This window comes from Cydia pomonella, unplaced genomic scaffold, assembly GCF_033807575.1.
Source record: "Cydia pomonella isolate Wapato2018A unplaced genomic scaffold, ilCydPomo1 PGA_scaffold_199, whole genome shotgun sequence".
Lineage (NCBI taxonomy): Eukaryota > Metazoa > Arthropoda > Insecta > Lepidoptera > Tortricidae > Cydia > Cydia pomonella.
Genome location: NW_026907839.1, coordinates 309,893 through 328,246, shown reverse-complemented (window position 1 = coordinate 328,246; position 18,354 = coordinate 309,893). Strand labels below are relative to the sequence as shown.

Sequence of the window (18,354 nt, the reverse complement as noted above, 5' to 3'; positions counted from 1 at the left end):
TATGTTTGTTTGCCACCGACGTAGTGTAAAAAAAATGTCCTAACGAAACTTCCATGAGACACATAGATTATAGTACATTAATATACAGGCCGGGAAACGTAGGGTTACGCGGCCGGCAACTCCGTTTCTCGCCGAGATTTGTATACTGCTTTTCTCAAACTTGCAATTAAAACAAAAAACATAGTCAATTTGTTTTGTGGCGACCTACTCGGCTTACGTGCGTAAGTCCGCGCGCCTGCGCCATGTGCCACAAGCCGTTGCTTAGCAACGAATATGAACGACAGATCGGTTTGGGCGGCTCCGGTTATATTCCGGACTCGCCAGTATAGGTTTAGGTCAAAATCTGATTAAGTACGAATCTAGGGTAGCCAGTTTCTATTTAATTCAGATTCTAAGTACGTATAATTCAGAATGAGGCATTTTCTGAGTTTTCCAAATTCCTACAATGTTAGATTATCCATATAACAAATTCGTAGCACTTCAGATTTTCTCAATGCCAGATCCTGAGTAGGTCACAAAATTACATTTCCAGAATCTCAGTATGTCTAAATGTGAGTACAACCGATTCTATGTTGATTAAATTATATTTAGAGTATATTCTTAGAAGGTCAGATTATATGTTAATCAATTTCTGGCTACATTAGGCGACTGTACAGTCAAGAGAAAGAATAATGTATTTAAAAATATTTTTAAGTAGTTTTATTTTATGGCTAGTTTAGTTTTAATTTTATACCCTGTGATTAAGGCATTTAATACTTAATATAAATTTAAAAATATATAATTTCATATAACATAACTTTATCCCTCCGGCCGTCTTGGCAACCAAGTTTAGCAACCAGTTGCCGAAGAAGAAAAAAAATCTTGTTACTCAACCAGTACAGTTCCTTAAAAAAAAAACCTTCGCAACTTAACTAGATGGTACCCCGCTTCGCGGTGCTCCGATTTCTGTGCGGTTTGCCCTTCGGGCATCTAAAGTTACCTAACGAACCTAACCTATTAATTTAGTGTGAAATCCCAATTCTTGTTTCCCAGCAATCGTTTTTATGAGTTGCCTGGTAGCATCTACTGTAGATTTTTGAGACTGATAACCATATTGTTCCTTTGCCAAAACTTTAAAGAGCAGTACCCCTAGTGTAACTAAATTCGATTTTGAAACTTGACGTACGCGTTTGCGTTTAGTCTCATTTTGTATTGGATTTAGAAAGAGCGCGCCAAGCGGGACGTTTTTGAAACTCAAAATCCTATACAAAATGAGACTTAACGCAAACGCGTTCGTCACGTTATGATGTCGATCAAATTTACACTAGGGGTACAGTTCACAGTGGATGAAGAAAACGAAGGAAAACTGCCGTTTCTGGATGTTCTTGATTAAGCCTGTTTAAGTAGGGTTGTGGTTGCGAGTTGAAGGTCATTTATTGTACTTTTGTGTAGGTATTAAAACGGTAGGTATTTGCGTTTTCTTTGAGAGATAACTTTCTATTCGTAAGAACTATATATAAGATAATAATATATATAGTGCTAATATTACAAGCGTATTCATCTACCAGAATAGTAGAAGGGGTACTTACCAATCATTTGGAACTGCAATTTGAAATTGCCATGGATGTGATTTTCAGAGTCTTTCTGTGCAATAACTTTCGTTTCATACGGTTCCTTTATTTTGTAAAAACACAAGCAGTATTTGCCGATTTCAGCTTGAGAATACCGTATTGATTTCTGAAAGAATATTTTAATCATAAAACTACCAAAAAGCATGCCAGTCCAACCTCGACGGTTGACTGAATATCGACTACTAGATATAGGGACCCTGCGCGTTGGAGGGTCTGCCATCTCTACATCGGAACAAAAAACATCACATTTACGCCTCGCGCCAAAAATCTGACGGCTCCTGTGCTGCCTCCTACAGTTCATGCACGCTCCCTATACGTTCGTACGAGTTACTATAGATCGTACGAGTATTTTTTTTTTTTTTTATTCCGAAAAGGTAAGCATTTGAGCACAATCTCACCTGATGGAAAGTGCCGATGTAGTCTAGGATGGAACATGCTTACCTAAAAGATGTCTATTCACTCTCGATTTAAAAAGGTCCAAGTTATAGTGGACTGGGAATAGATTTGCAGGAAGTGAAACATTCATCTAAAACACTTGACGTTGGCTAAGTGCCCTGGTAGCAGAACTCATTATTACGAATTGAAAAGAAGTACCTATATTCAAGTTTTTACTTCAGCCAGTTTTATATCTATAAAGTTACTTACGTCAGTAGAAAGGATGGATTATTTATCAGTAAGTGATACTTACATTTAAACTCCATAATCGTTTGGTTCCATCTTTGCGTTCATATTTTATGCTCGGAAATACTACTGGTGTACCGTCGTCATTTGTACACCTGCAACGACGCGAAAATACGTTCCAATATCACGATACGAGATAAAAGAACTTAGGATCACTCACGCTAGACCGGGCTGGGCCCGGGCCGAGGCGTCCGACGACACGTCATTTTCTATGACCGCTTATCGGTGACCACGTGGTGATTTCCAAATACAAATACGTTTATTTCATTACTTTTTACAGCAGTTTATAGGTACAAATATGCATTAGGTAGGTAAGTACTACTAAGTGCCTAAAACTTAACCCCACCTGACCACACCATTACCTGCCGTTACCTATCCACTTGCGTTCACATCTTATAAATTAATAAGTATAATAAGTACGTGTCATATTTTCTTGCAAATATTTACAGTACCTACATACATACAGTACAAATATATGTAATATGCATAAGTATATATTTAAACATATAAGTACATTGACTAGTGCTGCACTGGTCGTTTATTAGTGTAGGTTTTAAGGTTCTGACGGAAGATCAGCATTTATGCTGAGTCAGCGCCTATTCTTTACCACAACACATGACCCTCTACTAATATCTCTATTAATCTAAAAATAAGACACGTAATACATTTGATTATTGACGTAATTATTGATATTAGTGTCAAATTGTATGTTACTTTTTCTTTGTCTCTTGTCAATTTTCTTTTTCTCTTGTTATTTGTTTGTGTCACAAAGCATGTAAGCTGTGGTTCAATAAAGATTTTATCTATCTATCTATCTAAGTAGTCCATCTTCGGTACAAGGTGTAGGTAAGTATTTTTCTCAACAATGTGCAACAATTTGATTGTGTCAGCAATGAAAAAGGTGCGGGTACAGCTTGCTGGATTTAAACCCGCCCTTGGTCAGCTAATTGAAGAGCTATCGGTATTATTTAGCGAATTGTACAATTGACATAAAAAGTGACATTTAGTAGGTAACAAGAGTTTTTACGGGGTAATTAACACTGGAACAGAATAATTAAAATATTGATTCGTGATACTTCCATAGAAAACGAAGCGCCGGAACCTCCGTCCTTAACTGGTGACTGAAGAGCTGGCGGCTTCCTCGCACAACGTATCAGCATTGCGATTCAACGAGGAAATATTATACTCGTAGTAATCATCGGTATTTATCCATTATGTAAATTGTTATTGTAAATACAATGTCTACTATAAAAAAAAAAGAACTTACTATATTTATAATAAATATGTACACTAACTTTGTATACCTTATTTAGTAAGTATAAAGTTTTCTGGATATAATGAACAAAAGATATATTTTCATCAAGTATAAGATATGACATCGTATGTTATAATCAATAGGTACTGAATGGATCGGTGACCAGAAAGGTTGATAACGTAAGGTTAGAATTGTGACTCCAAAAAATGAACTGCTACTAGTAAAGTTGGTTAGGTTAGGTTAGGTTAGAACTGCGACTCCCCGCGGGTTGCTCACCTTGTCCTGGTGGAGGGGCTTTTAGTAACCGTGGCTTGTTTACCCACGGTGAAGCGAAGAGGCAACCAGGGCCGGCCTGTTTGAGGTGTGGACTGGCCCGAGGAGGACGCTCCAAGTGGGCTTGTTAAGCCCGCTTGTGACGCGTTGGAGGTGGACCTTCGAGGAAGAGGAGTCGGTATTGCGGTGAGCCGTTTTCCCTATCTTCGGCGGTCGAGGTGGGATCGCCGGGGAAGAGGAGTGTCGGTGTTACGATTTGCCGTTCTCCCTGTCCTCTGGAGCCGAGTTGTGGTTTTGCGGCAGAACCATAGACCTGATATGTCGCCGGGCGCCGGGGAATTTACAGTGCAGAACGGAGGCCGAGGAGGAAGGCGCGTCGAACCATCTGGCGCGCCTAGCGTTAAAGGCCTTCGGGTATTCGCGAAGGTGCCGCTCGTGGGCGGCTGCCGCCGGTGGGGTCGTGGATGAGTACGCAAGCGTTCTCGTAACCCCACCAATAGGGCGGCGAGGTGGCATATGGGGGTGTTTAGTGGGTATACCGTGGGCCTCATTAGCATAGACGGGAGTCCCACATAACCACTCGGGTCGCCCCGCGCACCCGGGTAGTATGCGGAATGCATTTTCGCCCCTAACACGCCCTCGTTGTAGGCGTTTATACTATACGAGCACTGCGCTAATCTATGATGTTAGATTAATCAAATAATATTTGTTCTAAATCGTAGGTGTTATAAACATTTTACTCTTTAATCGTTGTATAAGATGCCGGCAATCTTCTTGAACATATGACCTTGCCTTTTAGTTCGTTTGATCCTATTATTATTTGCGCGACAGAGATAGAAATATAAAGAATGTAACAACAACAGTGTAACTTTGTCGCGCAAATAGTGATAGAATTAAACGTATTTAACCTTTTGAACGCCACGCCTACCGTACGCGGCGCGTAATCGTAAACCTTGTCGGTACGCATGAAGGTTGATATTGGTCTGTAGCCGCGAGCGTCATATGACGTCTTTGGCGGTCAAAAGGTTAAGGGCAAGGTCACATGTTCTAGAAGTTTGCCGGCACCTGTATGCATTGGTATTATAACTAAATAACGATATACTTGACGAAATTATATACTTATTTTGAAATTATATCTTTCGTTCATTATATTGAGAAAACTTTATACTAAATAAGCTTATATAAACTCAGCGTATATATTATGATGAATAGAATCAGGTGTTATTTTGCAGAAATCCATGCTAATTACAACAAGAAATATTACTTTGCTAATCCGCGACAAAATAACGTGTTAGTCAATCAGTGCTAACCCGTTATACTTACTTGCGTATTTTTACATGCAATTAATGTTCCCGCCCTCCCACCGCAAAAATAAATATGCAAATAAATAGGTATGATGAAGACAGTTCAGTTGTCGGGCGTAAGACCGTCAATATCTCCAGCATCTCCTGAGGATGCCTCGTAGAGAGGCGAAGCACGTCACTTTGGTGGTGCGTTGTTATATTTATTTGCGTATTAGTTTAGTTTAACATGTTCTTATAATCGCCAAAGATTTTATTGGGATACAATTCTGCCCTAAGATTTGTAGATGGAAACAACCCCATTAATTTATAATAGGATTAGGTTAATGTGTTCACCTACCCAAAGTCGTGTACCTCTGTAGGTGTTTTAGCATAAAACTTTATTTCCTGGCCGTCTGACACTTGTATAATTCCGGGGGGTGTAATATCACATTGAAGTGTACTTGAACCTCCATTGGTTATAAAGTTTATATCAGCATATACAATTAGTGGTGATTGAGATGCTGAAACAAAGAGATTTTTAGCGCTTTCTTAATCTTATACCTTTAAACGAGCAATTCTTGTATATATATACATATTTCCGGGATCTCGGAAACGGCTCTAACAATTTTGCTGAAATTTGGTATATGGGGGTTTTTGGGGGTAAACAATCGATCTAGATTAGTCTTATGTTTGGGAAAACGCGTGTTTTCGAGTTTTCATGCGTTTTTCTTTCGATGCAGAATATGGTCGCTAATTTCGTGTTGCCGGCCACTGTCCATCTGGTCCAGCGGGTTAAGACGCGGACTGCTAAACGAGTGTTACGAGTTCGAATCTCGCCCGGTCTTTTGTTTTTTTTTATATGTTCAAGTTTATATATAGTTTTTTATTGTTTTAGACAAGTTTAATTTAGTAATAAAATGTAGTTAAGATTATCACCTATACACCACCATATTACAATAAATAGTTATAACCGAGCAAAGCTCGGTCGCCCAGGTACTGTACACTATGTTCGTACGTGTTCTTCTCTCACTCTTACTGAGAATAAGAGTGAATGAGATGGAAGTGCGTGACCGGGAGCGCGGATATACTATACAGTACAATACAAATATTCTTTATTGCTCACTAATATGAAAGAGAACATGAAATACACAACTTAGACTATGGTAGACAACGGGCGGTCTTATCGCTAACGAGCGATCGATCTCTTCCAGACAACCTTAGGGTAGTGGAGACAAGGCAAAAAATACATGTACATAAAATAGCAAATAGTATAAACTACATACCCTACATACATAAATAAATATCATATATAACACATTTACGAATATACATATATAAATCACCACAATGTGGCCAACATAACATAAAATAACATAACGGAAGTGATAAATAATATTCTTTTACTTGAGTTTTAAAAATATGAAGTGATATTTTAAGAGAGGTATGGGCATTGTGAATGTCATCTCGCTTTGTGTGGTAGGGCACAGCACAGCGGATGTCATTCCAGATCTAGAGCAGAGCCCAACTGGGGAAGTAACCTCCACCTTACAGAAAACCGCAGCCAAATAACACTAGATCCTACTCATAGTGTTGTGTTCCTGCCGGTGAGTAGGTTTCCAGAGCTCAACTAGGGTGCGGAGTGTCAGGGTCGGCAACGCGCATGTAACTCCTCTGGACGTACATAGGCTACGGAAACTGCTTTTCATCAGGCGGGCTGTATGATTGTATGCCATCGACGTAGTATAAAAAAAAATTGCATGCCTTAAGTCAGAAGGTAATGAGTTCCACAACCAAACTGCCTGGAACGTAAAAAATTAGAAGAAGATGACAGGACTTTAAGAAGATAATTTTGGGAACATCTGATAGACTGAACAAAGCTAAAGAGGTCTTTGATAGCGGGGAGCATAGGCATGATACACAGAAGCCGAAACACGATCGATGTGTGCGCGCGACGAGGAACAGGAACGCACACACGTATACAAAAATATGTTGCCAGTATTTATTTATTCCCGTCAGAGTAGGGGTATTTTAATAACATTCTTATACTTATGGTAATCAATAATTTGGAAGTGTGTAGATTTTTAATTTTGTAATAAAGCTGTTTAGGGTTCCATTATTAAATTGAACCTCCAAAATTTGAGTGTGATTGTAGTATAGTTAAAGCTTTTCTGACAGTAATGCAGTCAGCAGTATTGTCGTGCCGCAATACTGCTGCGGTCGACTGCATTACTGCAGGAAATGTCAAATACCTAGGTCTATACCCAATACAAAATCTATCAAATTTGCCTATATAAACGTGTATCAAAAAGTATTCATTCCGTAGCGGTGCGTGGCAAGGCAACCACTGCTAGACACCAAAATTGGTCTGGACGTGGACCGCATGTACTTGTAGCGACGTGACGAAATCGCGGGGTGAGCCACGCCTGTTCTTTGGCAATAAGGGTTAAATAAATAAGATTTTACTATTTTATTTTACGAATATTTTTGAATACATTTTTATACGCAATAGTTAGAAAGCGGTGTGCGTCATTACTAAACCGTCTTCGCAGTAGCCCAAACAGTATTCTAAGCGTGCTGGCGCAGCGCTGGGACTCGCCTTTGTTCGCGCGCTGGGTACGGCTGCACGCGCCGCCGCTCGCCGCACCGCGCCGCTTTTAATTAATGTTTATTATTATTTTTATTTTTGTTTGTTGTTATAAGTGTCACTAACATAGATTTATAAGTTTTGCTGTGCTATGTACTAACACTAATATGGATTGTATTATTCGAATTAAAAATATTGAATTGAATTGAATTGAATTGAATTGAATTATACTTATTTACAAACAATGAGGTACCTCACCGGCCGACTCTGTTCGGTATTGGCGCTATAATGTCGGATATATAAAACGAACATTACATAATATAAAAATTAAACTGAAATATAATATAATACTTTGAAATATAATAATGTAAAATATAATTTTCTTTAATAATACAAGGAACTTAAAGTAAGCGTACTTATTTTAGAATGTGAACGTAATGCCTAATTTGGACAAAAAAATATTCATTTTACTGGCAACATTATAAACAATGGCGACTGATAAAGGTTTGGATTTTTGTATTTACAATTACGTGAAAATATCATATCATATTTTTAAGCACCGCTGTGCTCCTGTCCCGCGCCCGCGCCACCAGTCCTTGAGTCACCAATCCTACGTTTACCTACTTCATAATTGTAATACCTACATTTAAATTGGCCATGCCGGGACGGTAGGACAGTGCATAATTATGTACCTTTTTATAAGTATAACGAGCGAGCTCATCGCCAACAAACTGTCTCGAAGTTAGCCAATATTTTGTTTTGTGGTACACATATTTTATATTTTAATGTTATGATAAATAAATAAAAAAAAAACTAAAGTAACTCGATGCTTATGCGTAGAATGTAATATCAGATGATTTGTTTTTACTGATGAATTGTGACACGCATTCACCGCACAAACAGACATCTTTCCTGTATTTTTTAATATGGAGTGTGGAATTAAGAGGAGTGACATCTCTTACGGTAGAACTGTTGCAAAAGTGTCCAGCTGTCAGCTATAAATAATAGTTCTAAATATCTCCAGAGTAGCGCTAGAGTAGCTAAGAACCTAGGCGTTATTGATGAAGTGAAGTTAGTAAATATTCTTTATTGCACCAACAATTGTACATTTTACATACATGTAAAAATACAAATGAATTTTAAAGGAAAATAGAACCATGTAACAACAGGCGGTCTTATCGCTAACAAGCGATCTCTTCCAGACAACATTTAGGTAGCAGGAAATTTCGAACTCATACAAAAGTCAACAGGTAGTGCAAGTGAAGTGCGCTGTCTATAATTTAATTTTTTTGTTCAAGTATTCTAGGTATTGTAGTGCCACCTATTTAAGGTTTTTTGATGACACTTTTTGGTACATGGAGAATTCTTTCCTTACCTCCACCTTCCATATTTTTTAACTTACAACCGGGAGGTGTACACAAACCGACTCGACCCTAAGGATATTTTATAAATAAATAAATAATAATAAATAAATATTATAGGACATTATTACACAAATTGACTAAGTCCCACAGTAAGCTCAATAAGGCTTGTGTTGAGGGTACTTAGACAACGATATATATAATATATAAATATGTATAAATACTTAAATACATAGAAAACACCCATGACTCAGGAACAAATATCCATGCTCATCACACGAATAAATGCCCTTACCAGGATTTGAACCCGGAACCATCGGCTTCGTAGGCAGGGTCTCTACCCACTAGGCCAAACCGGTCGTCAAATACCTTCCATAATACCATAGGATTCCGGTATGGAAGGTAGAGGCAAGGAATAGAATCTCCATAGGCAGAATTGTTGCAAAAGTGACCAGCTGTCAGCTATAAATAATAGTTCCAAATCTCTCCAGAGTAGCGCTAGAGTAGCTAAGAACCTAGGCGTTATTGACGGAGTGCGCTATCTATGATTAGATTTTTTACTCAAGTATTCTAGGTATTGTAGCGCCACCTATTTATGGTTTTTTGTTGGTATATGGTATATGGAGATTCTATTCCTTAACTCTACCTTCCATAGATTCCCAGGAATTCCGGTGTCTTAAATTCCGATCTCTAAATATGCGTGACAACGTATTCCATTCCATCTTCGGAATGCGGAACCGTAGTACCGGGATCTCCGGATCTCGAGTCTCCGGAGTTCCCGGGAACGTGGGACTTGGAATCAAGGCTCGGAACCGGTTTTAAAAATAGCGGTAAATACCGGTTTATTTCGGTTTTACTCTGAACTTTCATAAGAATGCAAACGGTTTTAAGAACTTTATTGTTACCTAAATAAACCGGTTTATTGGACGAGCGCGAGACGGCCGGCTTGGTGGTTAGGTGTGCAGCATAAACAAAGACACCAACATAGGAAGAACCCGGTTTTTATTATTCTAAACCTGTAAATCTGACAAGTGCTTTCTAGAAATGTTATCCCAAACTCCTAAAAATAACGGTTTTACGAACGAAACCGAAATAAAAAGGTTTTGCGCCAAATAAATGATAACGGTTTGGAAATTTAACCGGTTTCCGAACCTTGCTTGGGATGTGGGATTCCGAAATTCCGGATATTCAGTTGTCCCGATACGTACCGTATGTACGGGATTCAGATTCTCTTCGTGTTTCTTGGGCTAGAAAAACAGCACTGTCACCAGCCTCTTTAATCGGTTGGTATGATAAACCACGTTCTACGCTACCCAAATAGCTCTCAAATTGAATTCCTGTCAATAAAGATGATCTGTCACACATTATCCATTTCCACCCAATTTTTATTTCGAAAAGTTTTATATTTAGGAAATATTCAACTTATTTATCATTTAGGCACATATGTTTACTATTTATAGTGCCATAAAAATATTTTGAATATAGTGGTATTCATGAAATAAAAGCATTTTTATTATTGCCATATCCGTTTTTGATGAGTAAATGTTAAACGTACAATGTATGACAATCGAAATTAATAATAATAATTAACTAAAATAAATATAATTAAACTAAAATAAAAATTTACCCCTCGGCAGGGTGACGTAGATGTAGCAGCATTATCCCGCTGGATTACATATTAATTTCGATTATTATAAGTAATTTAGTTTAGTTTATAAGTTTTGGTACAATATTTATATTTATGTATGATATGACACATAGTTTTGGATATGTCACAATTGATGTGATAATTTTCTATTAACCGAGTGTATATATTATCCCATAGTAAAATGCAGATATGACACACATTTTAGAAAAAAAAATTACAATTTTAGGAATAATTAAAAACACATTTTAGAAAAAGAAATTAAACAATTTAAGAAAAAAAAAGCGGCCAAGTGCGAGTCGAACTCGCGCATGAAGGGTTCCGTACCATTTGAGACGTATTAAAAAAAATCTACTTGCTAGATCTTGTTCAACATTTTACCACTTTGGACACACATTTTACCACTTTGGAAGTGTCTCTCGCGCAAACTATTCAGTTTAGAAAAAAATGATATTAGGAACCTAAATATCATTTTTGAAGACCTATCCATAGATACCCCACACGTATAGGTTTGATGAAATTTTTTTTTTTTAATTTTATGACGTATTAAAAAAAAACTACTCACTAGATCTCGTTCAAACCAATTTTCGGTGGAAGTTTGCATGGTAATGTATATCATATATTTTTTTTAGATTTTTCATTCTGTTATTTTAGAAGTTACAGGGGGGGGGGGACACACATTTTTTCACTTTAGAAGTGTCTCTCGCGCAAACTATTCAGTTTAGAAAAAAATGATATTAGGAACCTAAATATCATTTTTGAAGACCTATCCATAGATATCCCACACGTATGGGTTTGATGAAAACTATTCAGTTTAGAAAAAAATGATATTAGGAACCTAAATATCATTTTTGAAGACCTATCCATAGATATCCCACACGTATGGGTTTGATGAAAACTATTCAGTTTAGAAAAAAATGATATTAGGAACCTAAATATCATTTTTGAAGACCTATCCATAGATATCCCACACGTATGGGTTTGATGAAAAAAAAAATTTTATTTTATTTTATGACGTATTAAAAAAAAAAACTACTTACTAGATCTCGTTCAAACCAATTTTCGGTGGAAGTTTGCATGACAATGTATATCATATATTTTTTTTAGTTTTTTCATTCTGTTATTTTAGAAGTTACGGGGGGGGGGGGGGGGGGGGGACACACATTTTACCACTTTGGATGTGTCTCTCGCGCAAACTATTCACTTTAGAAAAAAATGATATTAGAAACCTCAATATCATTTTTGAAGACCTATCCATAGATACCCCACACGTATGGGTTTGATGAAAAAAGATTTTTTGAGTTTCAGTTCTAAGTATGGGGAACCCCCAAAATGTATTGTTTTTTTTCTATTTTTGTGTGAACATCTTAATGCGGTTCATAGAATACATCCACTTACTAAGTTTGAACAGTATAGCTCTTATAGTTTCGGAAAAAAGTGGCTGTGACAGAATCGGACAGACAGACGGACATGACGAATCTATAAGGGTTCCGTTTTTTGCCATTTAGCTACGGAACCCTAATAAAAACCTATTCTAGAAAAAAAATTAAACAATTTTAGGAAACATTAAAAATCACATTTTAGAAAAATAAATGTAAACATTTTTAAGAATCATTAAAAAATGATTCTGTTTAAAAATGGATATGGCACAAACGTATTCTCAGCCGACGAGATATAAGCTTCTATACAATCGAAGTTAGGGTAAGCGGGCCCAACGCAGGTATGCTAACAACAACCGTTAAAAAGTCTACGATTTCATTGTATTAAAGTAGCGAATATGCAGTCATTTGTTAGGAAATTTATTGAACTTCAATTTGGAACATCGTTTTTTTATGTTTCCGCTTAAAATCTTAACACAATAGAACAAAAGCAAACGGTCTACCAAAACCCGCTTTGCCCAGACTGGAGCCTAAAGTGGGTTGGTGTTTTGGGCAAAACGGGTAATGGTTGGGCAACTATAAAATCACAAAATTGTTGCATATAAAATATACTAAAACGAAATGAAACTTAACGTATTTGAATGTCCCAAACTACTAAACCACAATGCTTTCCTCTATATAGCGCGGATTAGCACTAGGGTTTGCATTCCGGATCAGAAATGTATGTAATTATCTGGATCTGGATCCAGATCCACGGATCCTCCCGTACATTTCGGATCCGTCTAGCAAACCCTAGGTGGGACTTAAGTATAGGGCGCCTGGCTGTATGCCGTTAAAGCTTTGTGGTGTTTTTTTTTAATATAAAATGGCTTATTATTATCCTGGCATCTAAAATATTAAACAGGAATTTTCATTGGGCATATAATAATAATAATTTGGCTATGTATTAATATTTTAGCACCAATAAATTTATATCATAACGTCTATACTTCTTACTGCCAAATGTACTAGGGCCGATACAGGCGGACTGCAACCCGAATGCAATTGGTATGGAAACTGCACACCGACTGCTACATACAAATTGCAGTCGAGTTGCAGTTCGTCTGTACTGGCCCTTATTGTACCTGATGACAAAAAGTTGATGTTTATGTTAACTTAAAATAAATTAAGAAGTTTTGTACTTGTGTACGTACCTGTATCTGCAAACACTTTCACCGAGAAAACCAATAAAAACACTATCTTATACATTATATGACAGTGAAATGTATAACTTATAATATATATTAGCTTATTTTGTTACTTGTTGTGTAACGGGTCACGCAGAGCACATTTGAGTCATAACTGAGGTTTATCCTGCAAGGATGACTGTTTTCCCTGTTTCTGATATACCTATTATAGCACAACACATTGTTATTATGTATATTCGGAGTGTTAATCCGATAGGAGTACTGAAACATAAATTTAAGAAATATCATTAGGTAAGTGTTGGTAGGATTACCTGCTAGAAAACTTAGAATTGCTTCCAAAAAAATGTATGGAATTATGCATACTATTTTCATATTTCATTGTGTTATTATTTTGTACTTAGTGACAAAAAAGCCCTAGAATAGAAAAGTGCTACTTTGATCCATTCCAGCAGTGAAGTTCCACTTTAATACCTCCTAGCAGGGAAGAAAAAGCCTTTTTCAGAATAGGTGATGTGAAAAAAATTGGCATGAATATTCATTCAAATGATGACTTATAATACTCGTACAACTAGCTGTTGCCTACGACGTCGTCTGCGTGGATTTTTTCCCCGAAACACACTTTCAACCCCCTTTTAATATATATTTAACCTTATTATGGACTGAATTCTCAAAGGCACTAAAAGTGTCCAGTTCCTATCTTAAAATGAAACTTGAACGACATACAAACATTCAACCCCTTTTTAATCCCCTTAGGGGTTAAATTTTTCCAAATCACTTCTTATCTCTTGTGGGTACACTTTATAAATGCCACCTAGCGTGAAAATTTCAACTTTCTTTTGTTGTTTCAAAGAGTAAAGTAAGTTTTCAGCTCTGCGTTGATGAATCAGTCAGTCAATCTGTCAGGACACACGCATTTATAAAAATAATTACACAAATTGACGAATTGAATTGATGTATAAACATTATGGAAGGTGGAGGCAAGGAATAGATTCTCCATAGGTAGAACTGTTGCAATATGGCAGGTAGAGGTAAGGAATGCAATCTCCATAGGCAGAACTGTTGCAAAAGTGTCCAGCTGTCAGCTATAAATAGTTCAAAAACTCTCCAGAGTAGCGCTAGAATAGCTAAGAACCTAGGCGTTATTGGCTAAGAGGCGTTAAGTAAAGTGCGCTGTCTATGATGTTTTTTTTTTTCAAATATTTTAGGTATTGTAGCGCCACCTATTTAAGGTTTTTTGACGGACACTTTTTTGGTACATGGAGATTTCATTCCTGACCTCAACCTTCCATATGTTGCTAAAGAGTCCAGCTGTCAGCTATAAATAATAGTTCCAATTCCAAAAAGTTATTGACGGAGTGAATTGCGCTGTCTATGATTAGATTTTTTTCTCAAGTATTTTAGGTATTGTAGCGCCACCTATTTTTTTTAAGGGACCTGTAATGACCATATTTTTGTAAATATGTAATTTAAAATATCTTTTGGCACACGTCACGTGACCAAACTCGAAACGTCTTTGAAGATTCTGATGACTTCACAACTCTCGGATTGACACTGTTGACAGTTAGGCGATAAACAACAAATGACAAACGTCAGTTGACAGTTCGAATCTTCTACGTGTGTGTCAAGGACCGGTCCTACCGCGTGAGGCGACAGAGGGGAACGCAGGGCGCGGGGGACGACTCCGCGCCAGAGCCTATACAACCACCATCACGATCGCGCGCGCGCATCCCTCAAGAATAATCCGAAATAATAACGTTAGCATGTAACTTTCCGAATTAAATGTTTATATCAAGAATCTGCATCTTTCCATCACCAACAAAAGTGGCGACCGTGACAGGACACATAATACATGAAGAAGGAAACTACATGTTAAACCAAAACTCGTTATTTAACGGACATAATTTAAACTTCGCCATACGACGCATCTAGAAGCTGGGCTGCATATTATGCGACAGGAGTGAATAGTGGCACCTACATCGCAGCGAGTCAGCGTTATTGCAGATGAGTAGCCCTGTCCTTTCTTTATTTCCTAAATATTCCCTCTTCAAGTTTGTGTGATCGGCGAGTTTGATTACGAGTGTGTAACACTAATATTCTTTGTGCATTTAGTGTCGTGTTAACCAAGAAGTTAATTTCTTTTTTGCATGTACACCACGGTGCATATACATTTTTACGTGGTTTAGCTCTTAATAATCGTAAGCATTTGCATCATTTCCGCTTCGCTAGCCTTTATTTAAAAGTGTTTACTTAAAATCAAGCACTGCTTAATGCTACGAGGGTAAATAAATGCTTAAATACTTTAATCTTATAGCTAAACGCTTAATTTACACGTAAATATATACATCATAAATAAAAGCGCAGCGATTTCGTGACATTTAAATTATAATTTGTATTTCTTTGTTTGTAAAAAGGCTTCTCATTTTCGTAATTTGCACTTTTATCTTTAAAACTTTATTTCTAAAAGCAAAACATCTTTACGCCCTTATAAGTTGCTCGATTTATTATCTCTTCGCTTAAAATTAAAATCAATCGTAAACATAATTGTAGTAAAAATCATTTTGCTAATTGTTTTCGCCGAACATTCCAGGCGGACCGATTACGTAACCGGCAAGTGGCCGTTGCTGTCTGCATTGTCATCGTGCACTGTGAATCGCACGGCGCGGCACCGTGTCTCAGCGTGTCGAGTCGCTCGCGTTATCGGAGCGCACCGCACACGACACAGTGTCTCACCGTGTCTACACGGCGCGCGGCTGCTACTTCATTGTAACTGGTTTGATGCACATTTTACTTTGCTTAACTCATTAATTACGTTACGCTTTTATTCTTAAAAATGGTTGAAACTTCTGGCGTTGATTCCGATGGGAAGAAATTGAAAGAGTTAACTAAATTGCGGGGCACTATTAAGGGTCGTTTAACACGATTTAAAGATTATGTTTCTGTCATAAATGCATGTAAACAAGAGGAAATAAGTGACTTAAAACTTAAAGAATTGAAATTTCGTTTAGAACGAATTGAAAACTTGTTGTTTGAGTTTAATGAAGTTCAGTCTCAAATTGAAATATTATCGTCTGAGGAAGACGACAGTGAGGTGGATAATTTTGAAAGCGTTTTTTATAGCACGTTATCTTTAGCTCAACATATACTGGACACGCGTCTTAAAGTTAATGAAGAAAAGGAAGGGAGCCTTCACTCTGCTCGCTCGACATGTTCTAATACGTGTAGTCATCATCATCAAAACTCAAATATCAAACTACCCACTATAAAGCTACCTACTTATGACGGAAATTATTTGAAATGGCTCGAATTTAGGGACACTTTTGAGTCGTTAATTCACTCCAATGATTCCATATCGGACATAAATAAATTTCATTATCTGAGGTCATCATTGGAGGGAGGTGCGGCTTTAATAATCAAATCATTAGAGTTTAGCTCAAAAAATTATACTGTTGCGTGGGATTTAGTACGTGAACGTTACGATAACAAAAAGGTTCTTATCAATAACCACTTAAAAGCGTTATTTGAAATAGAATGCATCTCAAGTGAGTCTCACAGAGCAATACGGTTGATGATAGACTATGTGTCAAAAAACTTAAGAGCGCTTGATACTTTAGAGCAGCCCACTGACAAATGGGATGTTCTCATTATATACTTAGTGTCTACTAAATTAGATGCAACTACCTTCACTAAATGGGAGGAGCATAAAAACACATTCAAGGACTTACCGACCTTATCCGATTTTATGCAGTTTTTCCGTAACCGTGCTGACATCCTTGAGACAATGGCGATCAGCAGAAGCGACAAACGCGATAGTAAATCTAATTTCTATAAAAATAATCAAAAACCTGAACCTAAAAATAAAGAATACCCTCATAATAAAACATTAAAAAGTTTTGTCGCCTCTGCTAGCGCCAAACCGACATTTTCGTGCGCATTTTGTAATCAGCAGCATCGGATTATAGATTGTCCTTCTTTTAAGCAGCTGTCACCTGAAAATAGATGTGCTGAGGTTTCTAAATTAAAACTTTGCTCTAATTGTTTGCGTAGGGGGCACGCTACAAATGAATGTCGGATTTTGGGTACATGTAAGACCTGCAAAAGCAAACATAATACATTATTGCATGTAGATAGTCACATACCTGAAACAAATACTACCTTAAATCATTGTAGCTACTCACCTGTGTCCCTGCCGGCTCGTTCTTCGGTTCAAGTTGTCCTTGGCACCGCCGTAATCAAGGTCATAAATCCTAAAAATAATTGTACTTACCTTGCACGTGCGTTCCTCGACGGGGGTAGTCAATCATGCTTCATCACGACGAACCTGAAAGAAAAACTCGGATACGTTAGTAATGGTACTGATACATCATGTATATTCGGCTTGATGAAACAAAAAACTCCCATATATGACAGCTGCGAAGTGACAATACAATCATGTGTAAATGATTTTGGCACACGTCTTAAGTGTCTAGTGGTTCCTGACATTACAGGGACACTCCCTAATTCTCCAATAAATGTAACGGAACTTAACATACCTCATAACATTCAACTGGCGGATCCTAACTTCTTCCACCCTTCAGAAGTTGATATGTTATTAGGAGCAGAGTTGTTCTATGATCTCTTGTGTTACAATAACATAAAACTAGGCCCAGAAAAGCCGATGCTTGTCGAAACCAAGCTAGGTTGGGTGGTGGCAGGTCGTCTTTATAATACCGATCTACAACCACAGCGACAAGTATATTGTAACTTCACCAAAGAGATCAGTGATCAATTGGCAAAGTTTTGGAGCCTTGAAGAAGTTCCAACCTCAAAACCAACTTTGTCAGCTGATAACGAATTCTGTGAACGCTACTTTACTGCTACCACGAAGCGCCTTGACGAAGGTAGGTTTTCAGTTTTCATGCCCTTTAAAGAGACTCCAGAGGTAGCACTTGGTGACTCATACAGCATGGCTGAAAAGCGCTTCTATAGCCTTGAGAAAAAACTTAATAAAGATCCTCACTTTAAAAATGAGTATTGCAAGTTTATTCGTGAATACGAGGAACTAGGTCACTTAACTGAGATCAGCAGGCCTCAATTCGGGTACTTTATGCCCCACCACG

The 18,354-nt window shown here is 37.5% G+C and overlaps 1 protein-coding gene across 5 annotated transcripts in view; it reads right to left on the bottom strand.

Moving 5' to 3' along the window:
- The window catches only part of LOC133533694 (uncharacterized), a 63,294-nt gene extending 48,599 nt beyond the window's left edge, over positions 1 to 14,695 (bottom strand). The window contains exons 1-5 of one of the 5 annotated variants that reach the window (XM_061872722.1): positions 13,265 to 14,695; positions 10,256 to 10,384; positions 5,461 to 5,623; positions 2,299 to 2,386; positions 1,569 to 1,716 (exon numbers count right to left, since the gene is read on the bottom strand). In XM_061872722.1, coding sequence (XP_061728706.1) covers positions 1,569 to 1,716; positions 2,299 to 2,386; positions 5,461 to 5,623; positions 10,256 to 10,384; positions 13,265 to 13,319 — 583 coding nt within the window. In that variant the 5' untranslated portion in view covers positions 13,320 to 14,695. The remainder of the gene's footprint in view (positions 1 to 1,568; positions 1,717 to 2,298; positions 2,387 to 5,460; positions 5,624 to 10,255; positions 10,385 to 13,264) is intronic. The other 4 variants (XM_061872719.1, XM_061872718.1, XM_061872720.1 and 1 more) reach the window with 4 other exon arrangements.
- Positions 14,696 to 18,354: the final 3,659 nt, after the last annotated feature.